The sequence below is a fragment of the Marmota marmota genome, unplaced genomic scaffold (assembly GCF_001458135.2).
Source record: "Marmota marmota marmota unplaced genomic scaffold, marMar, whole genome shotgun sequence".
Taxonomy (NCBI): Eukaryota; Metazoa; Chordata; class Mammalia; order Rodentia; family Sciuridae; genus Marmota; species Marmota marmota.
In genome coordinates this window covers 643,416-668,873 of record NW_026000224.1, presented here as the reverse complement: position 1 = coordinate 668,873, position 25,458 = coordinate 643,416, and the positions used below count along the sequence as shown (strand labels likewise).

The following is a 25,458-nucleotide window of genomic DNA, read 5'->3' as shown; positions in this document are numbered from 1 at the left end:
TTAGGACTGTAGAGGTGCATTTGGGGACTGTTGGTGTGTGGCGATGTTTGCAGCCCTGGTAGCAGGGAGTGTAGAGTGAGCAGAGGCGCCAGGGGAGGACTGAGCCCTGGCTGTGTGCACCGGGGAGTCTGGGGAGGAGGGGGCAAGGACACCACGTTACACCCTGGCAACAGGTATTTTAACAACAACCACCGAAAAAATACACAAATACCTTATTTTACTAACAGGATTTTTCTTTCAAAATATATCTAATATGCTAAGTACACTTTATTGTGGAAGGACTTTTATTTTAATTAAATTTTACACAGTGATTTGAGAGTGTAACTTAGAGGCAGCCGTATCTGCTTGCACATGAGAGAGAGTGTTCCAGAGATCAAAGCTGAGCCTCTTCAGCAGACACGGGTCATTTAGTAATTCAAGCCCTGTGAGGGCAGTCTTTACTTACATGGCCCAGAACCTGGGACTGGACTTGAGACTCGGTACTTAAGTTTTAAGTGAATAAATGAGTAGGTGAGTGGTTTATTTATGTTCTAAATCTCAGAATTTCTTCTTGCCTCTAATGAATATGCATTCTACATCATTCCAAATTACAAACATACCATGTAGTTAGTATGTTTCTTGTTAAAAGCCATTAGGGCAGAATAGCCTGCTGTGCACTCTGATTCAGAGTCAGGGAAAGGACAGACGAGCAATCCTTGTGGTTGCCAAGGTGCTGGCTGGGCCGGTGTGGTGAGAATCATTTCTGCCTTATTTTCATTCAGTGAAGTGGTGCTTCTGCTATTTATTTTAGTTACATTGGAATTTGTTATACTTATTTCTTTGTTTTCATTTTGATAAGACAAGTACGTGCTTGTGTTATTTATAAAGCTGTTTGGACTCCGCGTGTAAGTACAGTGGTGAAATGCTGGGTCACTGTGGTCGTTGCTTAGAGGGATTTAAAAAGCAGCTCTGACCCAGCAGTTAAGTCTTAGAATCTGGGAATAATCCATTTTCATTTTTGAAAACCAGAAAGGATGGGGCAAAATACAAGCAGAATTAATCTACTGAAATATCTGGATGAACAGAGCTGGACTTTATTTTATTTTATTTTTTCTTTTTGGTACCAAGGATTGAACCCAGGGGTGCTTAACCACCGAGCCATGTCCCCAGCCCTTTTTATTTTTTTGAGACAGGGTCTTGCTAAGTTGCTTTGTGCCTCACTACATTAAACTTGCAATTCTCCTGCCTCAGCCTCCCGAGGCACTGGGATTACAAGCGTGCGCCGCCACAGCTGGCTCAGAGCTGGACTTCTTGGTGATACTTTTCACACACATGTCAGCGAGTGGCTGGCTATTCCCTCACCAGCTCTATCAATTCGTATGTTTTGAAAACGGGAAAGAGCTCTGAACTACTTCAGTTCTCTATTGCTTAAGTTAAATAGATGTGTTTAGTTTCTTGCCACTTTTTTAAGACTATAACACGAGTCATCCAGGGATGCTTCTGAAAACAGAGTCCGATTTGGGAGATGTGGTCCAGAGCTGCAGGCTCCCAGGTGGTATGTGAACACCTGGTCCTGGGACCACACACTGCCCAAGAAGGAGCCATGGGACCAGAGCTGGTGTTTGTGTGTAGACATGGAGCTGCTTCCTGGGGCACTTGGAAAAGTTGTCAGACGTAGAGCTGCTCTGTCATTGGTTTCGTGGAATTGTGGCCTGAGCGCTTAGAGCAAATGCCTCTTGGTCACTTGATGCTTAGGAAATGATGTGTTTGGAATTTGAACTCAGATCTTCCATAGTCTGTAGCCCATATTCTTCTTCTATCTGCTTCCACAGACCTAAGTCGAGAGCACAGTTTCGTCTTCCGTAGTCATTCTGAATTACTCCGCCTGTGTGTTCTCAAAGACTGATGGTAAGGGGTGGGTTTTCATGCCTGCCCTGCCATTTCTTAGCTGTTTAGCCTTGAATAAGACAGTTAAACCCCCGGCCTCAGTTTCCTTACCTGTAAGAGGGTGGGAAGATCAGCCAACCAAAGGGCCCAGTGAGCACTAAGTGCTAAATGCTATTAGCATTCAACACACATTTTTGACACCTGTCACCGATATTAAGATCATAACTTGGCTGTACCTTGCCAAGGTACATGGTGGGATTCCTTTCAGATGGCATCTCTGGGATGGGAGTAGTTACCAGGGGACAGGGCAGAGGGGAGAGTGGGAGGCCGCCATGAGTTGACGGGTGCACCGTGCTTTCCCAGCTTGATGAAAACGCTTTGAAGCTAGAAAGAGCTGGCAGCTGCACAACCTTGTGAATGTGCTAAGTGCCACTGGCTTGTGCCCTTTAGCACTATTACTTGTATGTTTGAAAATGTCACTTAAATGAAGCAAAGTTATATGAAAACTTGCTCCACTAAGGCAAGCGTCACATCTACCAAGCACACTTATGTTTTTAAATGAAGTTCATGGAATCGCAGGAAGCATTTCTTGACGTTATGATGAGATGGGTTGGAAATGCAGAGGAATGGCTTATTTTGGAACAAACAGTATTGCCTTGAACCTTTGCCATTTTAAGCTGGTTCTTTGGAACACTAGAGCTCTTCTGTTTTCTGGCTCCAAAGTACCCACTTATTTTGTTATGAAAAAGTATACCATTTGCATCTCTTAAGTTTTTCCCCTGAAGTTCATTGCCAACTAAAAATAACTTCATTGCCACACTGTTTCCTTAACTACATGATTGCTTTTATAATGAGGGATAATGTATTTGTGTGGCAGGTTAACAAACTTGCCCTTTGTCACAAAGCTGTGACATAGTGGAGACTGGTTTACACCCAGTTGCCTGGATGCTGTGGGTTTAAGCAGTGCATTATACTGTCCAGTTGGGGAAGAATCAAAAGCTTACTATCCTTTCCCCAGAAAAACAAAACTGTACATACTAGCAAATTCTTTTAAGTTGTGTTGTTTGAGAAAAATCATTGTAATAAGTGAGACAATCTATAAAATCTGGTGAGGAAAATATTTATAATTGGATTTTTATATTTTGAGCTTAAACAATAAAATATTAATAAATTACTTCTGTTACTATCATAATAGAGAAGAAATCTGTAAATGCAGCATGTTGTTATACCTTTACCACCGTGGGTGGGGGAAGGACAGACAGGCAGACGGTGGCAATGGTGCCTCAGCCCTTGTCATGTTAACGGAGACAGATATGTGACAAAATGGAGAATAAAGCGGACTGTTGGACCGTGTGAAGTTAACTAGAATCCCTTGGGTTAAATCTGGGACAAATTTCTAGCTGTCATATTTGATTTTCATTCTTTAGGCTGTATCTTAGGCAACTTGAAGCCTGCCATATGCAGAAACCTTGTGGACTGTGGTCCCCCCTTGTCCCTGACCAGTTGTGTTCCCACAAGTATTCTTCATAGTTGCCAATGAATTGAACAGTCGGGCACACGGTGGCCTGGAGACTGGGCCAGACCCAGAGATGGATCATAAACTTAATGTGAGAGTGACAGGAATTTTGCTTATCAGACGTCAACGTTAACAACGTTGATTTTCAGGGTGACCAGTAAAGCCCTCAGGTGAGTTAAACTGGTTTCATGTTACAGCTGAGTTTCTCCTACCCGAGGTGGTGAATCATCAGTGTAGTCGTCAACCTGAGAACCGCCCCCCCAACACACACACACACACACACACACACACACAGACTGCTCCTCCCCTGCAGCCTCGGCCTTCTCTCTCTGCTCCTGGATAACAGAGAGCTGTCTTTCCCTACTGTCCACACTTCCCTGCCGGTTACCCAGCATGGTCATGGTTTTTTGCTTGACACTTAACCTGTATGTGTAGCACACCCCCATGTGGGTTCCGTGGGGGGATGGAGCCATTAACGTGCTGTGGCTGTCCTGCATTTCTGGTCATGTTTTTGTTTTCCGAGTTAATAACTGACAGTTATTTTGATTGCCTCATTTTCTTTGTCTCTGTTACTAATTCACTGTAAAGCACCTGAGTGACAATCTCCCTTCGAGCCTCTCAGCACATCCCAGAGCCTTTCGATGCCGCCCGACCCCACGGTGAATGCCTGGTGGCGCTGCCCTCCCACGGCGCTGCCCTCCAGCCTCTCCAGCAGACGTCGTCTGGCCTTCCCATGGCCATGAGCCCAGGGATTCCCTTTGTGTGGCTTGGTCTCTTCTCCTTTCTGGGGCTACTCTCAGACGGGCATCAAATCACATTTAATACAGAGGCCACTGAGAAGCAGATGGACACGGCCGGAGTGGAGCCCAGGTCCTCTGATGTGGGTGGAGGTGTTGGGCGGGGGAGTCCGAACATTAGCATGTGTGCCTTTGTGTCTGAGCTAGAAGTCTCCCCAGAAAGGCTGTGCTCCTGCTGAGGTGTCGTTCCTGACGTGGCCAGAGCGAGGCTGGACCACAGCATGTTCCCCTGGGCTTCCCACCGCAGCCCTCAGGAAGCTCATACATTTGGGGGTTGCCTTGTTCCAGAGGAGAGTGGGGCAGGGGGTGAGAAGTCGCCCCTTTTACCTGTTCTGTGCCCCGATTTCTGTAGAGTCTAGGAACAACAGTTCTCAGACTGTGGAAGTTAGCAGATGGAGATTGGGTGTTTCCTGGCTCCTTCCCTCTCCGGACCTGCGCTCAGGCCTTCTCATCAGCCCCTGTTCACCCATCTGCTCTACAGCTTCCAAAATATCGTTCCATCCCGTCTTCTGTGGACTCTGCCCATCCTTTTAATTCCACCGTTTCGGTTGAGTACTGGGAGCAGGTGAAACAAAATGGTACTTCTGCTTTGCCATCCTGACTGGAGCCACTCCGCCTTCTTCCTGGTCCACCGTGTCCGCCATGCTGCTCTTCACGTGCATTGATAACTGTCCCTCTTTCTAGCCTGAGAGCGCTGCAGCCAACCTCCACCCCTGTCCACACGGAGTGACCAATGTGTGCAGAACAAGAAAGACTGTTGGTATTCTGTAGAAGTAACTGCATAGCCAGCCCGACGTCAGGGAAAGTGACGTCTACTACTAGCTGCTCATCTGAGAATAAAGCAAGAAAATAGTTCTTATCTAAATTCATCAGCAAAACGTGAGGTTTAACAATGATAATTTTAAAATATCAAAAATTCCCTTGTCCCTTGAGTTTTCTTATTCCTGCAAGAAATTCTTATTCCCTTGTATCTGTAGTCTTTTTAAAGTAACTGTTGAATGACACATAGTATCTTGTTCTTAAGTCACTACAGAGCTGCCATCAAATGTTTGAGATTAAGTCAATATCGTATATTCAATATTCTTTTCAAAAAAGAAACACCCTTGTCATGACCTAATGTGTTACAACAGGATGCTGAATCTCGCTGTGGGTGCTGAAATACCCACCTCACTCCCCAGCCATTTAAGGCTATAATAAACGCGGGACTCGGTCCTTTGTGTTCACGCAGCCTCATTCCTCACTTTATTTAGCTTCTCAGTTATTTTTGTTTTCTCAGATATGTTATGGGAAATGTGTTGGGTCAGCCTTTTGTTTTTGAGTTCACGTGCTGCCCAACTGTGGTCTTACAAGTCGAGTTTTCTATTTTGGATACTCTACTAAGGTAGATACGTTTGGCTAATGAGAGTCCAGAGCTCGAGGTTTACATTGCATTTCTTACATGATGATTTTAGAGCAATCAACTTAGCATCTTCTGTCTTTGTGATATTAATTCTTGAGATGCCTATATAAATTAAATTTATCAATTTGCCTACCAGAATTCTAATAGCTGCCTTATGGTTTTATTTTCTTAACATTTGGAAAGGGATAAATTCAGGAAACATGAATATACTCCAAGTTTGTTTAAATTCAGTTGACATTTCAATGTGGTTTATATTTGAACTTCAGGGCACACGCGTTTTTAAGACTGCTCATTCCCTGGCTTCTCTCACCAGCACGTTGTTTCCCAGGGCCTCCTGTCTGAAAGGAGCCTGATGTTGAAACTTCTTCGTTTTATTTCCTGGACTAATTATATGAGTTTGTAGAGATCCACACAAATTGCTTGTGTATCTCTAAATGATAACATACATGGGCTGATAAAAGGAAGATAAATACTTAACTGTTTTAAAACACCCATAAACAGCCAGATGAGAACATGATTTCAGTGTGGAGTTATCAGTTCTCTATACTTTCTTTCATTGAACTGTTTTTTTTTGTTGTTGTTGTTGTTGTCATTGTTTTTAAGGTTGTTTAAGCCACGTAAACTAGGGGAAAATGGAAAGAGATTTAAATGACAGAGTACTCCTGCGTACAAGGTTCTAGTTGAGGACTAGCAGTTACACTGAGCAGGGTCCCTGAGAGTACAGCGTGCTGTTTTCCATCTCCGCTGGAGACAGATTTTCCCACATTATACTCCGGTCCCATTCGTTGTCTTGGGCCCAGCATCCCCAGAGCTCCTTTTCCTGCCTCTCAGGGCTGGGCTTCTGGCCCTGGTGCCCTGGGCTGCTTTTGCCATTCCTCAGTGCCACTCCTGCGCTGGGGTGGAAACAGTATGCTCTCACAACTCACCCTGGGGACCCAACCAACCCCATTCCCTCGCATTTTTCCAAAGCACCATCTACTTCTAGCCAAAAATTAGTAAATAGCGCCTGTCTCCTTTCCCTGTCATTCTCTGTGCCTAATGACCTTTTACACATTACGTAAGATGCAGCTTGAAATGTCAGTCCCGCTTGTCTTGACTCTCCTGCATCGAGGGTGTTTGGGAGCCATCTGGGATTATTGTAAGCATGAGCTCAGCTGACTAAGTCCAGAGCTGTCTTGCTCAAATGAGAGCTTAACACCCGTTGTCTATTCAGGAGGTCACATGTGAGAATATAAAAGTACTCCCTGAAAGAGGTACTAAGAGATGTGGTAGTCTCCAGAAATTTAATTATGAAGGTTCCGTGACACTGAGTGGGAAAACCAACATGGATGGTTTACATCAGGCTCCTTACCAGAGTGTGGACTCTCTAGTTTGGGGGCTGTGGTCCCGGGACCTGGCTTGGGTTTTTATTTGTGGTCTCACTAAATTATTCACAGATGAATAGATGGTGCAGCTGTTTAAAGTCAGAACTGGCAGGTGCTGAGGATTGCATTCAGCTTCCGAATCCTGTTCTTGTCATTTGTTCCACAGCGATGCCCACTTTCTTAGAAAAAAATACGTTGCTATCTCACATTGAATACGTATTAGCTTTAGTATGTGAAGGAGGAAAGACATCTCCTGTAGGTGGTACTGAGCCTTAGAAATTATCAAAAAGAAGGAGACAGGTCTCATATCCTGGTCATTCATCAAAAGGAGCTTAGACTTTGGGTGGAAGGATGGACTTGCTGAATGTAAGAACAATGCATGCAAAGACGAGCATGAGTCTCTTAGCTGTAAAATTCTACTGGTGTGTAGAAACCCATAGATTTCAGGGGTTTGGTGATAGAATACTGATGCCTGCAGAATATGAAACATTGTTGAGTTGAAAATGAAAATGTTGTTTTAATCATTTAAAAATGTGTGGATTCCAATAATAGTATTGATGGAATTGTGGTGATGAACATGAATCTTACTGATGAGACGCTTAGTCTTCTGCACTCTAGGAAGGGTTACTTCCTGACACCTTCTCCTGAACACATCAGCTAATGCTAGCAGCAAGTCCTAATCCTAAAGGATCATTTTTTAAATTTGGCTTGTGTTGTATCTTCTCCCAATTTTTAAATCTCATTTACTTACGTATTTTTTATTTCTGTGACACAGAGACTGAAACCCAGGGCCTTGTTTAATTCTTTGGCTCACTAAGATAATGACTCAATTTCTAGTCACTCTGAGTTTTTTCTTGACCAAGTGTTAATATCCTTAACACATCTGAGTACACATGGGTGTTGGAGACACATGCATTTCAGATCTGTGTCCTCGCTGTGGTGCTGTGTCTGTTTTTACTGTCATCAGAGTGGCTGTTGCCCACGAAGAGCCTGATGAATGTGTAATCAATGTTCTGCTTGTTGTGTCCTTCACAGGTCCTGTTGTCTTTGGAGATGGGTCACTGGATTTCCGAGGAGCCCTTTGAGCTTTTTAACCACTTCCCTGCCGCTCCCGTGAGTCAGATAATGTTTTGGATGGTAAATGCAATCTAATATTGCTATAAGCGTGAGCTCAGCTGACTAAGTCCAGAGCAGTCTTGCTCAAATGAGAAAGACGTAGCCGCAGAACTTCACACCTGTTGTCTATTCAGGAGGTCACGTGTGAGGATATGAAAGTACTCCCTGAAAGAGTACTGAGAGATGTGGTGTCTCCAGAAATTTAAATATGAATTTAAATTTAAATATGAATTTAAAGTAGGGGCCCTGGGAACCTCAGGAACACAATTGAGGAAAATAAGCAAACTGGATTCTTGATGGTGTAGCCTTATATATTGCTGTTTTAAAAAGTAATCATTTTTACTGTTATCAGAGACAAAACTGATAGGTATGAAAATTGTGGCTTGCTATCATTATGTGGTCTTTATATTTTGATTTTCCTAAATTCACTTCAACTATACTGACTTTTAAATATTTCAAACAGTTAATGGAAAATTTCCAAGTTCTAATTTAAAAAAATAATAATAATAATAGTGAAGTGGGTTAATTATGGCTTGTTTGGAAGCAGGATTATACAGAAGTTGGCTTTTATTTTCAAGAATGTTGACTGGTTTGTGGCAGTTTATTATTTCAAAAGATTAATATCTGGAAGATAAGTGATGGTTGTATCTGCCATTTGTTGTGTATTTGCTGACCGGCCCTCTGACTGTAATATAGCAAGAAACTGAACTCTGCTCTCCAGCCATTGCCGTTATCTGGGTTGTTAAATTGTTTTTGTTTTCATTTTTTTTTTTTTGTTTTCATTTTTAAGATTACTGTTTTGATTTCCTTTCAACTTTGTCAATGTTTTCTTAAGGAGAGAAAAAAATTCCTCCTAGCAAGACTGTTTGTTTGAATACTATTAGGAATTGAAGTGTAAAGTGCAAACAGATTCTTCTCATTTCTGTCATAAGAGAATAGAGCTCTGAGTAACATTGTGAGGTCTGTTTTGGAAATCCATTTTTCCTGCTGCCTGAGAAATTGATACAAATTAATCATGTTGCTGCGGGTTTTTCCTGTTACCATTTCCCCAAGTCCATATCCATCATTGTAGTCATGGAAACACCAGAAGCTTACTGTATTGTGAAGTTGTGAAATTTTCTTATCATCACATTTTTTTTAACTTGATACAAAGCCGTGATACGCCTGTTGAATTTTTAAAGCCTTCTTAAATGCAGTTGTGGAAATAGTTCTCAGGAGCGTTCTTCACCCCCTACATTGTTGGGAAAGTGAGACATGGCAGAAGGGAGAGCAGTGCCCACAGCTTAACTCAGAAGGCATAGTGAAATGTGAGGGCCCCCAGGCTAAGTCTGGAGGAACTTAGGAGTGAAAAGGAAGAAAGACTGAATAAAGAAACAGGCAGTGGTGGAACAGTAGGAGGTGGAGACAAACTCGGGGAACGCTGGCCGCGGGTGAATCCAAACTTCACAACATGGACTCGAAAGTAAACATCTGAGAAATTGCTCCTACATTTATTCCTCAGATGTTCATTGCATTAATTCTACTACAAAACCTTTAAAAGGAACTGAAACAGTGGGACCTAAAGTTTTGCAGTTGTGAGCATAAGTTGTGTTCATAAAATGCTCTATAAACGTTTGCTTATTTCATGAACATCAGATTTTATTTTTGCATTCTAGAACACTTTTTTTTTCAGTTTGCTGATGAACACTAATGCAAATATTTTTTCTTAAATAGAATCAGAGGTGAGTCTATAACTTTGTCAATGTCTTAAATGGAATGTTTTTCTAAACCACAAATTAAATTTAGCTCAGTTTTCTAAAATAGAGCTTACTAGAAGAGAAAGTACATGTCTGTATTAGAATACTGAGAAAATCCTATAGTCTGAGAAGATAGTAAAGTGCATAATTTTCTTCATTGAAAATCAAACTTTTCCTTGTAATAAGGCACAGGTATTTTGTAACCAAATTACAAAATTGTAAATATTATTATAAAAGTTAAACATAATCATCTCACCTAATAAGTTATATTTAATTACTAAAATACCTTCATATTTAACAGCCATACTGGAAAAAAAATAGTACAATCTTCATAGAAACTAAAATGGCATACAATTTGAAATATGTATTTGAGCATTAACTTAAAACTAAGCTGTCAACAGATAAGTAAATACGCTGTTTTGGGTAATGAAAATTTAAAGTAGCTAAGAGGAGTAAAAATGCACTGTTATTTCCAAATATTAAACTGCTAATAACCACTAATGAGAAAATCCCTGAATATATAGTGTATTTTTATGGCTTAGAGAAGTTTGTCTTCCTTGTAATTGTGATAGTGTTGCTGAATTCAGGACACGTGGATATTTACACAACCCATAAACAGTGCTTAGAGGATCCGTTCCAAGATTATCTCTACTATATAGCACAAGTGTTCTGTTTTCCAGTTATTTACTGATGAACTCGAGCATGACATTCTTGGTTGTGACAGCAGAGTCTGTGAATTGTCACTCTCTCAGCCGTGAATTCATCTTCGCATAGGTGTCCACCAGACCACAGGGCCAGGTCCTTGCTAGTTTGGGTTTTGCTTTGGCTCGTTAAGTGGTGCAGGTCAGCGATGATGTTGAGGTTGTCGTCTGGAGCATGGGTCCGTGGGCACCCAGCGCTGTCTCAGGTGAGGGATGGAGTGCAGCAGTGTCTTTCAGTGCTTTGGGATTAGCTGTGGGAAGAATCCAGCACAGTCTTTCTGGGGTATGCCTACGGCATTTAGAAATCCGCCGGTCGAATCATCATGGTGGTGGCCTTAAGCGAGTAGCCTGACCCCTTCCAGTAGTACCACTTAATACCATTGAATTTATTTGTGTTCTGCTTCTGTGGATAGTACATTCCGTTCAGGTTGGAAGGGCCACATGCATCAAACCACCAGCCTGTGGAGGCAAAGCGCAGAAGGAATTAGGACCCAGGGATGCCAGCTCCGTGCACTGGCGGTCACGCCCAGGCCTTCCAGCAGGCCTGGGCATCTTCACGGGCATAGTACACCACAGTGCTGAGCGTGCTCCCAGCCACACACCCAGGTCCCAGTGCTGACAGCTAAGTGTTCTCACGCGCCTTCGCACTCCTTTCCTCTTGGGCTACGTGGAAAGGCACCTCGTCCACGGGCACCTGCTTTGGTCGAGACCTGGTACTTTGGGAAGTAGAGGTCCTGGGAACCTCAGGAACCCTGAGATGGCCATCATCAGGCCAGGACTGCATCCCTCCCAGCAGCATGGGGGCTGAAACACCCAAGGAAAGGACTTGTTGCAGCTGGTTAAAAAGGAGGGTGGGAGTGGGTGCTGTCTGAGCCGGAGCACAGCGAGCAGAGCATGCCCTCCTGCCTTCACTCTGGGCAGGGCCCACAAGTGGCAAACCAGGGCCAGGGCTGGCCAGAAGAAAGGACCTTGGTTTGCATGTGTAAAGATTTGGGTTTGATACCATGTCTGTTAATTTTTGTAATACAGAAAACTATAACATGACTATTTTTGATAATGCCACACTTGGTAAAATAGATGAAGCGAGTGAACCTCAGCTTGGGGCTCCCCCAGCGGAAGGTGGGGGCGGTATCCATGGGGTGGCCTTTGACTTATCTGTAACATTTTATTCCTTTAAAGAATTCTAATGCAAAACATATCTTTAATGTATACACATTGGATGTGAGTGCTACTTATCTCCCTAGTGCCTGACTGACTTCCTGCTGTGGATTCTGTTCCTTGAGATGCCTCAGATTAATGGAAATGTGGTGGGAAGCTTGTATGTTACCCGGAATCCTTGTGATATGGCAGAGTGACAGATGTGGCCCCCCCAGAGCCCACCATCTGCCCCTCTACAGAAATCACACCCAAACAGATATCTGGCTGCACATTAGGCCACAGCTTCTTCATGGCCAGACCACCAGGTGGAAGTGGGCCCCTTCGTAGTCTGGCCCCACCCCACTGTCCCCTTGGGCTCCTTTCTTCTCCCATCCCTCCTGTATTTCCACTCTCAGCCCCTAAATCTCTATTTGTATAAAAAAAAATATACTGTTTCTTGATCGTTTATGTGACTCCCTGCTCTTGGGTAGCCATTGGGCCTGTGGGAGTTCTGGAAAGCACCACAGAAACAGGTCTAGCAAGTGGGGCAGCAGTGACTGTCTCTCCTTAAAGCCTCCGAGCTGGGGGACGTTCCGTGTTACCAGGCAGCAACTGCCACCTCAGGGGCCGAGTTCTTGAGGTGGTAAAGACATGAAGTTTGGACTTAGGGAAACTACTGGGTTTCACTTTATTTCCATAAAAACACCCTCCTTTTGACTACGAATGGTCCCTTAGGAGCCGAACGGCATAGGCTGGGCTGAGCGCTGCTGGTCTCGTGTCCCTTGTCCTGAGAGGCGGTTGGCCACCGCTCTCGCCTTTGCCCTTCCTGAGTGTAGTGAGTCCGTTTTTGCTCATTCAGTTTAGTCTCACGAATTAGTCCCTGCCAATTTCTGTGTGCACTGTTGGCAGAACTCTTGGTGGTATTTTAGTGTTTTTAAGAAGGAACTTGACAGCGTTTGTCACACTTCTCCCTTATCTGAGTCACTACCAACTGGTTCCCGTTATTCAATTTCTAAACCTTCAACAATCAGAAGGGTGAGCTTTCTAACAGTTGGTCCCCATCACTGAGCTCTTAAGTGGCTCACCAATCTGCTATCTAAGTGACGGCTGCAACAGCCTTTGGCTCCTGGGGATGGCTTCCGTTTCCGTTTTTAAAGCAATCTGACACAAAAGGTGGAAAAGAAGAAAGGCCTTGATTTAAAGTGAACACGCACTCATTTACATCTGAGGCACTAATAAAATGGGTTGATAGTTTCTTTGTGTTCATAAGTCTTTGCTGTTATTCTAGTGAAATTCTCACCAATAAAAGACAACTGAAAATTCCTTGTTCAAACATTGTTGATGACTAGAAATGAGGCGAAATGGGACTTGGGCATCTCTGTGACGTCTGATGTGCAGCAAGAGCACACTCGGGAAAGCTCAGAGAATACTGAGGCCCCCCAGCTGCCAGCTGCCGGCCCTTCCAGCTCTGCACTCTTACTCCAAACTAACCGTCTAAAAGAGTGAAAAGCAAATTTGCCTATATCAAGGTAGTATGTCTATTTATGAAATTTTGGACATTGTTACTAGTCACATTTGGAGTCCCAGCTGCCAGGCTTTTGCACTTTCAAAGTGTCCCTTGCCCATACAGAAGAGTCGCCCTACCTCCTGTCAGCATTTGCGAGCATTTGCAGATACATTTGTCGTTGTCCGCATCCTTTGTGCTAAAGTCATTTCCTGGCTGGCTAATGCTGCTTATTTTGCCGGCTGTGCCTGAAAGTCCTTTAAGGTGAATCCTGTAAGCATGCAAAAGGAAAAAATAAAAACCGTAATTGGCTCGGGTCCTTGGTTTACCGTAGTGGAAAATTTCTCATAGTGAAGAATTCCATTCTACAGCAGCGTGCTGTGGACTGGCCAGTGGACTTCAGTGCCTACCCTGGACAAAATAGTTTGCACTGGTATAAACAGGAACCAACTTATCATCAAATCCTTCAGCAAAGAGGGATGTTTTTGTGAAAACTTCAACACATATCACTTGCACAAGCATCAACAGGGACTGAAGGGCCCTGTAATTGATTTTCCTGCTGCTTTCAGATAAACAGAAGAGTGGGCTGCAGCATGGAGGGACCTCCCCCCGCCCCAGGGGGCACCAGTCCCTATCCACACGGAAAGGAGTCCAAGATGCTGACCAGCCTCAAACTCATTGTTTCCAGTAGGGGTGGGGGTGGCACAGAGAGGGGAGCAGACAAAGGATGGTCCTTGAGTTTGGAATCAATAGAACTGCAGAGAAAATAAACCATGTGCCTTGCTTTGCCCCATTTCTCTACTGTGGTGTGGTCAACCTGTTCAGCCATGAGAAAGGAGGAAATATTATACTGGGACACCAGATAGCAGCACATACTTGTAGAATATTGCACACAAGTATGGCGTTCATCCTCATCGCTGTGCATGCAAAGAGACCCTGAGGAAAGGTGGAAGACTCCTTGTGGTCTGTAGAATCTTCCCATAACCGTGCTCTAGTCACTGCCTCAGAAAGCCCACAGGTGGATGGTTTGGGACAGATCAGAGCTTGCTTTCCATGATGGGCATGGCTTCGGGAGGGGTGAACCAGAGCACCAGGCTCCGTGTCATAGGGTGCCATGACCTGATGGAGATACGGGAACAGGAAGGCCAGGGCCCTGCCGTGTTGCAGGAGAACGATACTTGAAGCCCCAAAGTTGTGCTTATTTTATGAGACCTGCTGACAGTTGCTAACCACCTCCTTGGAAACTGCAGAATTTTTTTAAGTGTTCCTGTTGGCAAGGAGTGCCAGGACAAGGGGGAGGTTGGCTGGACCCAGGCATGCAGGCAGGCGGGCGTGTTGAGTGCTCCTGACAGCCCCAGAGCCGGGAGCCACCGCTGCTCTTACATAGGAAGCCATCAGGGTTCAGAGAGACAAACTTGCCCAAAGTCGAGAGTAAGTTGTGGCCCTGGGACCCGCCCCAGGTACACCCTGCTCCTCTGTTGTTTCCACGCCGGTGCCCGCCTTAGCAGGGGTATAGCTGTAAAGGTCAGGGTGAGGGGCCTGTCCAGTGAGGTCCCCAGGTGTGGGTTCTGAGTAGCTCTTGTGTCAATCACTTTGCTTTCTCTTAAATTTGACTATAAAAATAGCTATACTCTGGAAATTGCTTTAAGTTGGTTCTGGTTGATTTTTTTTCATGACTGTGGGGTAAGGACGTAATGCAACATTTAACAGTTAAATCTCAGTGTTTTCATAAAACCGCAGTGTTGGTGAAAACTAAACAATATTGAAGGTTTCATGTACAAATACATTTGAGTTAAAAAGAATCCCATTCTGTTGATGAATTTATCCAGGTCTTATAATGTGTACTTCACAGTTTTCCATCACTTAGGGACATTTCTTCATGGGGGAAAAGCACCTGCTTATACACACTTGACGTTCTGAAACATTGCAGCCATCAAAACTCATGATCCCATCACGATTCTCCTCTCAGTAGCATCATGTTTCTTAGGATAGTAATTTTTAATCTATTTTACATTTCCAAGTATATTACGCTTTCAACCCATGTGTGTTTTTAGAGTGGCATGTCCAAAATTTGATTACATTTCTAAAGGAAATATCTGTTAAGATCCATCTCCAGTTTAAAATGTTTTTACAGTGTCAGCATACAAGGGTAACGACCCATTTTGTAAAATCTTCTTATCCAAACAGTCTAATCCTTAATTTTTGTGTTTCTTTTTTTAAAAATTCCTATTGTAGATTCCTAACTGTTCCCAGTTGAAAAAATATTTAACTTGGAGGTAACACAAGGACTGACCACTCATGTCTCTGAACGCATGGACGTTCTGATGCCTTTGCAGTTGAGTGGGACCCACCGGGAGGCCCAGACACTATCTCTGTTCATCTCCAAGGGAGCCTGCTCTCTAATGAGAATTGATGGAGTGCGCTCCATGGACTTTTTAAAAGTCACACAGTGTTTATCTGCTCTCAAGGCATGCTTCTGAATTCGGGTCCGCTGCCTTAGAGCAGGGCGCCCTGGGCGTCGTATCACTTCCAGGGGTCTGGTCAGGTACCTGGGCTTGCAGCCAGCTCCCTAGGAAGCCACCCCAGGCCTGCAGGGGTTGGGCATCAATGAACAACTGTAGGCCAGGTGAGAACTGCTGTCTGTGATGCTCTTTTGGGCTCTATTTGCTGCTGTGGCCTCACAGTAGGTGCTCCGTGGTTACCAAACCCCAGGAGCCTGCGCTCTTTGGGCTGCTGTGGGGTGGCATTGGTGACGGCTTTTCTCATATGTGTTCCTTGGGTGCCACCAGTCCACTGTCCCACATCCTCCCAGTGGCTCCCTGCCACATACACTGCACAGGGAGTGCCTGGGGGTGCCTCTGCTCCTGAGCTGCCCCTGCACCACGTCAGGCCCCTGAGCTGCCCGGTCTTGCCTGCTGGCACTCAGAGCCAGAATCCTGGTCAGGTTTCCACACGTCATTGGAACATTTAAGATTTTTGCCACCCAATGTGTGGAGACAGCACAAATATTAAAGGGGTGCTGTGGATAAGATGTACTTTAGAGAAAAGAGGAAGCCTAGTAAACATCCACCTCATTTTAAACTTGTCAAGTAACCCCAAATTTGAAATTGAACACAACGATTAGATGTGTTTAAACTTCAAAAAAAAAATATTAATGTCCTTTGGGAGAAAACAACATAGTCCCAGGTGTCCATCTGTCACGATAGCCACGTTACATGTCATCATAGGGACACTCGGCATTCACTTATTGTTTGGGTGGGTGTGGACACCACCATCCGCCCTGGAGGGTCTGGTCTCTGAAGATCACAGGAAGCACAACCAAAAAATTCCAAAAAGTTTCCCTAGTATCGTCATAACAAAGTTAGATTTGAAAACTGGGAAACTTACCTAAAGACAGTAATGAGTCAGAGGCGGTCTGTGTCTAAATCTTGGCTAGTTCAACGTGGATCTCAGGTTCTGGAATAAGAACATCCCCCAGTTCTTTCCGATCCCAAGGACTTACCTGTAGTTGAGCTCCTCGCTGGACAGGTAGAAGTGCTCGTACAGCGAGTACGCCTCGCCGCCCTCCCAGTCCCGCAGGTGTATTCTGAGCAGGTAGCGCTGCCGGTTCGTCAGCTGTGAGACCAGCTCGTTCCCCAGCCAGTACTCTCCGGAGGGGTCGCCAAAGCCCTGGGCCCAAGCAGAGTTCATTCACTTCACGAAGTTTCTCTTTGTGTACTTGAAATCAACAGTGTATCTCTTTCCCTTGGACAATCTGCCAATCAGCAGAGCCCCCCGCTCCCTGTGCTGCACAGACGCAGAACCTTTCTTAGAGGACAGTGGATTTTTAAAACATCAGTTTTAAGGAGCTAAGGTATTCCTGGAAGAAAGCCAGTAGTGACACAAGTAGCACAACCAGGGACACTCGAGGAGCACCTCAGGTGCATCTACCCGGGTCAGCACATGGTGCAGCTGCTCACTTGGGGCTGGCCTGAGAGCAAACGCAGCCTCACTTGGGTGGACCCGACTACTCCTGAATGGGGAGACAGCAGCACCCCTGGAAAGAATCTTTCCTAAAAGTCTGCCTCAAAGTCATTGGTTGGTTTTGGGACTGCAACTAAGGCTCTGAGGACCTTGAAAGCTAGTATACACAGAGGAAATCACTTCTTTCAAGCTGCTTTAAGGGACATGCGTACCATTTTGTACTCTTTCCACGACCTCTGGAAGTCGACACTGCCATCCTCGCGGCGCTGGATGACGGTCCACCCCCCGCCACTGGTGTCCATGTCGCAGTAGGCCTGTGAAAGGGAAGGGCACAGTCACACCAGAGACCTGGGACTCCATCCCGGGAACAGAAGTGTGGACCCCTGCTGGGAGCTGCGTCCACAGGGTCTCTGGGAGAAGGATGGGGTGAATCTTAGCCCTTAGATGACCCCCATACAGTTTCCTGAGAGATTCTCTGTGAATGAGGCATTCCAGCAAATGGCCCTCCATCCACACCTTCAGCAGGTCCAGAACCCCCAACTTGTGTCCTCAGCCTTGCGACACTGTCAGTGCTTCCCTGTCCCTGCCCTCCCTGTGGAGTTGGCAAAGGGGATGCTCTTCCACTGAAGAGTCCCTGGACCCTGCTGTGTCCTTGCTGGAGCTGAGGCTGCCTCTGTGTGCAATAAGAACCGCTGAGCACAGGGCCCTGGGGCACCAGTGTGCCAGCACAGACGGCCAGAGCCGGGCCGGGCCCCCGGGTTCAGGCCTCTCTGCACTATGCACATCACCCATGGTATTTTTCTTCCTGACACTCTTTATTTCTGCCTCTGAGCTGGCTCAGTGGGTTTAAACTTTGTCCAGAACATAGAATTCTTTCTTGGGCTAAGTGCATGCATGCTCAGTTTCAACTCAGCTGGAGTTTTATTATGAAATTAAAAACCCCTGAAAATAAGATTACATAAATAGTTTTCAATAATGAGATTATACTAGGACAATAAGAAAAATTTTCCCAAAAGTAAGATAATTTCTTTACAGCATACGAGGTAAGAAATATTAAAGTTCAAGGACAATCATAAACATTCTTCCTTTGTTGTTTTCCATGGTCTTTTGGAGAGTAAGGGAGCCAGTTTGGGCAGGGTAAGCTTAAGTGGGAGCTGTGTTTTTGAATTGGGATCTAAGGGTGAGAGCTAAATGAGAACCAAGGAGCCCCTGGTCCTGCTCCTGTGTTGCACACGTGAGGAAGCCGGAGCCCGGAAGCCGAGACGGCTGCCTGGACATCATCACCATGGAGCCAGAGAACTGTGACTGAGCCACCCTGTTCTGCAAGGGCTTTTCTCCCTCACAGTCCTATACCTCTACAAAGGTCACAGGTTCAAGTTGCCCTGTCTAGTGAACCTTTGGAAAGATAGGTGCCATGAAAGAAAATCACAATTATGGATGAGAAAATTGTTTCCATAGATTAATCAACTCTAAAAATTGGATCTGCTAAAGGAATCCCCTTATTATCACATTGTATTGATGTGACTTCATTAATTGTCACAGGAATCCCACTCCCCTCTTCCAGCACTGTGCCAGACCCTAACCCTGCACGACTACTGAGATGCGTTCTGCATTTCCAAAAGGATCAGTTGAGATTGATCGACTGATCAAGGCAGGCAGCTGTTCCGTAGCATGCAGGGTCTGAAGAGGCCCCTTTAATTCCTGCATAATATATTTACATTGCATCATGCTGCCAAAAACAAGAGAAGCTCGACCCTTTGTTCATAGGCCAAAAGTCCCTCTGTTCGGCTCAACTGGAAATTGACTCATGAGTCACACTGCCTCCTGATTTGCCTGTGGTCAGCAAAGTGGACAGTGCTGCTCCATTCTGCCCACGGGCTTTGTACATCCATGGAGTAAGTAGGTGGGTGAGCATGCTGGGGTGAGGAATGTGTGTGCACAGTGGTCAGTCCTCTGGCACCTAAGGGCTTGGTGGTGAGGGGAAGCATTGGCATGGCTCTCAGTGGGCCTGCCCTCATTCTGGAACCTTCGACTCTTCAGTGCCAAGAGGCACCATGTAACTAGTGACACCTAAGGATGTGCCCTCTCTCCTGTGGAGAAGACTCCACGGGAGTCAAGTCTGCAAAGTCAACTTGATCCACGTCACCATCTGTCTGACTCCTCTAGTCGTCACCATCAGCTTCTTAGAACTTTTTTTTAATACTTCGTCTAGATTTGTTAAAAATCAGAGGATTTGTAAAAACAGATGTATTTGGGTGAAATTGGTCATTAAACATGCAGAGGGCGTGTTCGGCTGTCCACATAGCCAGGAGACACGTGGGGGATAATGAACAGACTGTATCAGGACTGGAAAAGCACAGTGCTGGCGATGCCCTCGCCCTTGCCAGTCCACACATGGCAGCCTGCTTCCGTTGGTGTGCGGATGCACTGTCTTCGTGCTCCTGATAGATGCCCTGTTGCCGTGTCTATCTTCTACAGAAAACTAATTAAATTTCAAAAATTAAAGTTGCAATACTTGGGCCTTTTGGAAGAAGATCTGTCCAAAGAGCTATTGAAAATTCATTTCTTGAATTAAATGACCCAGGGCAAGATTGGGTACTCTGCTATGCAGAGCTGTCCCATGTTCTTTGAGGGAAGCCCTCACTTTTTAAAAAATTTTTGATTTGTTATATATGACAACAGAATGCATTACAATTCATATTACACATAGAACACAATTTTTCATATCTCTGGTTGTATACAGAGTAGAGTCACATCCTCTGTGTCTTCTTACATGTACTTAGGGTAATGATGGCCATCTCATTCCACCAACTTCCCTACCCCTTTGCCCCCTCCCTCCCCTTTTCCCCTTTGCCCTATCTAGAATTCATTTAATCCTCGCATTCCCCACCCCCATAGCATATTATGGATCAGCATCCTTAAATCAGAGAAATCATTTGGCATTGGTTTTTTGGGCTTGGCTAATTTCACTTAATGTTGTATTCTCCAGCTTCATCCATTTGCCTGCAAATGCCATGATTTTATTCTCTTTTAATGCTGAATAATATTCCATTGTGTATATAGCCACATCTTCTTTATCCATTCATCTACTGAAGGGCTTCTAGGTTGGTTCCACAGTTTAGGTGTTGTGAATTGTGCTGCTATAAATATTGAAGTGGCTGCATCACTACAGTATGCTATTTTTAAGTCCTTTGGGTTTAGACCAAGGAGTGGGATAGCTAGGTAAAATGTGGTTCCATTCCCAGTTTTCCAAGGATTCTCCATACTGCTTTTCAGAGTGGTTGCACCAATTTGCAGTCCCACCAGCAGTGTATGACTGTACCTTTTTCCCCACATCCTCGCCAACACTTATTGTTGTTTGTATTCTTAATAACTGCTATTCTGACTGGAGTGAGATGAAATCTTAGAGTAGTTTTGATTTGCATTTCTCTAATTGCTAGAGATGTTGAACATTTTTCATATAATTGTTGATTGATTGTTATGTCATGCGTGTGATAAGAATTTGTTCCCAATTAGTAGGCTCTCTATACACCTCACTGATTGTTTCTTTTGATGAGAAGAAGCTTTTTAGTTTGAATCCTTCCTATTTATTGATTCTTGATATTAATTATCATGCTATAGGAGTCTAATTGGGAGGGCTTAATCCGACATGATGGAGATTTGGGCTTATGTTGTTTTTTGTTGTTTTTTTTTTTTTTTCCTAACAGACACAGTGTCCCTGGTTTAATTCCTAGGTCCTTGATCCACTTTTGGTAGTATAATCATTTTGACAATATTAATTCTGCCTATCCAAGAACAAGGTAGATCTTTCTATCTTCCAAGGTCTTTTTTAATTTCTTTCTTTAGCGTTCTATAGTTTTCATTGGAGAGGTCTTTCACGTCTTTCATTAGGTTGATTCCCGAGGTGTTTTTTTGTTTGTTTGTTTTTAATATTTATTTTTCTTAGTTTTCGGCAGACACAACATCTTTGTATGTGGTGCTGAGGATCGAACCTGGGCCGCACGCATGCCAGGCGAGCGCGCTACCGCTTGAGCCACATCCCCAGCCCTGTTTTTTTTGTTGTTTGTTTGTTTTTGAGGCTATTGTAAATGGGGTAGTTTTCCTTTCAGAGAATATGTCACTGATATACAGAATTGAATTTGATTTATGGGTGTTGGTTTTGTATCCTGCTACTTTGCTGGCATTTTCTAGGTCTAGAAGTTTTCTGGTGAAGCTTTTTGGGTCCTCTAGGTATAGAATCATATTGTCAGAAAATAGTGCTAGTTTAAGTTCTTCTTTACCTCTCTGTATCCCTTTAATTTCTTTCATCTGTCTAATTGTCTGGCCAGTGTTTCAAGAACTATGTTAAATAGAAGTGGTGAAAGAGGGCATCCCTGTTTTGTTCCAGTTTTTAGAGGGAATGCTTTCAATTTTTCTCCATTTAGAATGATGTTGGCCTGGAGTTTAGCATAGGTAGCTTTTACGATGTTGAGATATGTTCCTGTTATCCCTAATTTTTCTAGTGTTTTGAACATAAAGGGGGGGGCTGTATTTTGTCAAATACTTTTTCTGCATCTATTGAGATGATCATATGGTTCTTATGTTTAAGTCCATTGATGTGCTGAATTACATTTATTGATTTCCATATGTTGAGCCAACCTTGCATCTCTGGAATGAACCCCACTCAATCATGGTGCACAATCTTTTTTGATACGTTTTTATATTCAATTTGCCAGAATTTTATCGAGGATTTTTGCATCTATGTTCATTAGATATTGGTCTGAAGTTTCCTTTCTTTAAAGTGTCTTTGTCTGGTTTTAAAATCAGGGTGGTATTGGCCTCATAGAATGAGTTTGGAAGTGTTTCCTCTTTTTCTATTTCATGAAATAATTTGAAGAGTATTGGTATTAGTTCTTCTTTAAAGGTCTTGTAGAGCTCGGCTGTGTATCCATCTGGTCCTGAGGGAAGCCCCCACTTTTTATTTCAGGGTCCTGCACCTCTCCAGGGCTGGGTGTTGTCATCATGTGGCAGATTAGGAAACAGCTTAGAGAGGTGAAATGATTTGGTCTGAGCCTTGGATGGGCAGGGCTGGAATTTAAACCCAAGTCTGTCTGTCTCCCCAGATGAGATGGTGAATTATAAAGTCTTAAATCTGGGAGGGAATTCAGAGGTAACTAAATCTAGACCACTTATTTTAAAGATGGGAAAGTTGAGGTTTTGAAAGATTATTGTTTCTTGCTGTGTAAATGGATTTATTTTTACTGCAGATATTTAGAGGGGATATAAATCCTTATGTTTCCAACCACGACCTGACACATAATCCCAGTGTGCTCAATGTTTTCATCTTTCTGCAGAGCGTTTTGGGGGCGGGGGGCAGTGGGGGTGTCTGTGCCGTGCATGCTGGGAACACTGAGCCAAGCCAGAAGAACATTCCTAAGGCAGCAGGATGGGGCTGTGCCCTCAGTGCTGTCCCCGGGATCTGCATGATCAGCCCGCATTCTCTGTCCTCCTGGACGTTCCTGTGCCCATTATCACTAGGCCAAGAACATGCAAGCCTCTGGTGAGGAGCAATCACATGAGAAGACTTGTCATGCAGACCGACCGATCACAGAGGGGATTTACAGGCTTAGCCTAGCGTTGATGGCTTCTTCATCTGTAGCAGGCTGTTTTGTGTTTCTTTTCTCCCCTGATGCATTGCTTCTAGGCCGCTGGGGACATTAACTCATTTTCAAGGTTGATTTAAAGCAGCATGAATGAATTAGAGATTTCTTTGGAAAGAATTATCTTAAATAGCACAGTATTTATCTTTAAATTCATAATCAAGGTTTATGTTACTGTTTCAAATTCCACATCTTTAAACCTTTAAAGCCTGTGTTTTTCTTTGATACTATGTTAAATACCGAGGATAATGATGGGTTCAAAAAGAATATACTTCCAGAAGCCTGTCAGACGTCCATTCTGCTCCAGTATTAAGTGGGTTTTCTGGAGTGGTGTTTCAGTATGCAGCCTCTACCTTTAGGTGCAGCCACATTGATACACATTTAGTGTATACAACCATCGAACGTCGACTTAATTTCACACTGATTCTGCTGTAGTGTCATCGTACCTCATGCGTATCTCCATCCCTAAAAGAAGCCACACTGAAATATTTCCCAAGGAAGTGGTTTTCTTCACACAGTTAAGACTCAGAATCTCCCAGAGCGGCTTCGGGAGACGCGCTAGGTCTGTAATCAGAATATCGAAGGGTGGCTGTGTTCAGCTGTGAGCCTCCTTGGCCAGTGGCAAGATGCTGACGGCGCTGCTTCCTAGGTGGTAGTGGAACGCACCTGCACTCGATAAGAAAAGCAGTTGTTCTCCTGGGCTCTTCCAGACTGTGTTAGGAGGGGCCACAGATGACCCCCCCCCCACATCTCTGTGGACTGCAGACCTGAGCGTCTGGATACCTGTCAGCAAGTCCAAAGGGTGAAGCCACTTCAACGGTGACACGGAGGTGCCCTTGGCCTGTGGCTCAGGGTGGCATTTGTACCGATGGCGCAGGGCAATAGTGATCGATCACAGCAGGGCAGAAGTACCAATGGCACCACACTTGCGGGTTAGAGAAAGGAGAGCATCCCCCCAGAATTCCGTGGCAGTGTAGTACATGTCACTAGGCCTTTACCTCTGCTGAAACCCGGCCTCTGTGCTCCCGGGTCTCCCATTCCTGGGCTCAAGGTGACCGTTCGACTCAGTAAAATTCCTAATTTTATTAAACCTCTGGTGCACATGTCTGCTCTAATAAGATGGGAAATGTGTGTAAACATTGGCTCAGAGAATCACAGTGCATGCGTGAATGAGCCTCTTCCTTCTTCTTCCTTCATGGAACACAAACATTGCTTGGAAAAATGATCAGAAGACAAACTATGGTTATGCAGACTCAGGTTTTGTAAGAGATTTTCTATAAAATCAATGAAATGATCCTGGCCTCCAAGGAAAGCAGCCATTGTTCAAGCACAACATCTCCTGTGGAGGATGAGATGGACGGTCCACTCTATTAGCACACAGTGGCTGAGTCCACTCATAGCCCCTTATTACAGGGCATGGGCTGCGGAGGGCCCTGGGGCTGGGTTCTGCTGGGGAGTCCTCAGCCCACAAGGCCCCACAGCCAGGCAGGTGGTGAGGGCAATTGATGCCTTACCTTTCTCTCTTCTGTGGAATTGGGAAACGTCAGCGTGTAGACGCCAGGAGTGATGAGTCCGGATTTGAATACTTCAGCACAGTCTCGGAAAATATTACGTTCCTCTTTATCAACAATAGGGTTCTTAGCTGTGTTTTAAAAAAAAAAAAAAAGCATTTAAATGGAATTTACAAAAAGATAAAACTTGTTATTTCAAGAACCAATCATTTGGTGACTTATTACATTTGAATTTTTATAATAAAAAGGATATGCTAGGTTTTAGCTTTTCTAAAAAAAGTACCTGTTTTCCTGTGAATTCTAAAATCATCCTTACTTACTTTTGTATTATCAAGTGCATGTAACGCAGGTATTTCACAGCCCAGAATCTGTGCTTTTTTGAAAATTTCTCATCTTGAGTACAGTCAGGTAAACTTATACAAAAGTAAGAGAAGGACCCCAAGAGTGCTCCTCCTCAGGGCCCCTGCATGTCCCTTAGGCCATTTTTCCACTGGGGCCATAGTGTGTGTTTTTCCCTTTTACACACACACACACACACACACACACACACACGGCTAAGCCTAATTTGTTTTTAGAATAACACATGGGAGATATTTAGTAGTCTTTGGACTTTTAGCAGCTGTACCGTGGACAGCTAGTATTTTGAAGGACATTAATGTTCACCTGCATGTTTTGAATTCCTCTACTACGCCTAAAATTTCTAGGACTATGACATTCTTTCAAATTTCAATTCTGTCAACATTCACATTTCCAATTCCTTTTCTGCCACATTAAAAAAAGAAAAAATGGTGGTCTGTCATTGTGGAGACCTGTGGAGCGGAGCGGAGCTCTCCGCATCCCCTGGGGCACAGAGGTGGCCCTGGCTGTGGAGCCCATGGAGAGGAGGTGGCTTTCTCTCCTTCAACTCATCAAAGCTGGTGACACATGCCGTCTGGTCCCTGCAGTGTTAGATGACTGACTACCTTTGCTTTTTCTATGAATGTGAAGAAAATGTGATTTTCCCAAATTGTGAGAGAGTAGAACTGCAGTTGGAAGCGTTGAGCTGCAGCTGGCAGCCCAGAGTCGCCGGCTCTCGCATCTGTGTCCTGCCTCTCTGTCCTGCGGCTGGGCACCCGCTGAAATCAGCCCTCTGCTAGTGGCTGTCGAAACTGGAGTAACTGCAGGACTCAAGTAAAATGTGGGAACAGACTTCTTTTACGGATTCAGACA

The 25,458-nt window shown here is 44.4% G+C and overlaps 2 protein-coding genes across 5 annotated transcripts in view; one reads left to right on the top strand and one right to left on the bottom strand.

Moving 5' to 3' along the window:
- Mcph1 (microcephalin 1) overlaps window positions 1-25,458 on the top strand; it is a 195,610-nt gene that overhangs the window by 75,493 nt on the left and 94,659 nt on the right. For 2 of the 4 annotated variants that reach the window (XM_015504640.2, XM_048792823.1), the window contains exon 11: window positions 7,978-8,055. The exons of 1 other annotated variant lie outside the window; for it this stretch is intronic. In XM_015504640.2, the coding sequence (XP_015360126.2) occupies window positions 7,978-8,055 (78 nt within the window). Of the gene's footprint in view, window positions 1-7,977; window positions 8,080-25,458 lie in introns of all 4 variants that reach the window. One more of the 4 variants, XM_048792822.1, reaches the window with a different exon arrangement.
- The window catches only part of Angpt2 (angiopoietin 2), a 52,575-nt gene continuing 36,792 nt past the window's right edge, over window positions 9,676-25,458 (bottom strand). Inside the window, exons 5-9 of the mRNA XM_015504657.2 lie at window positions 24,253-24,380; window positions 17,312-17,413; window positions 16,639-16,805; window positions 13,277-13,407; window positions 9,676-10,954 (exon numbers count right to left, since the gene is read on the bottom strand). Of these exons, the coding sequence (XP_015360143.1) occupies window positions 10,794-10,954; window positions 13,277-13,407; window positions 16,639-16,805; window positions 17,312-17,413; window positions 24,253-24,380 (689 nt within the window). The 3' untranslated portion in view covers window positions 9,676-10,793. The remainder of the gene's footprint in view (window positions 10,955-13,276; window positions 13,408-16,638; window positions 16,806-17,311; window positions 17,414-24,252; window positions 24,381-25,458) is intronic.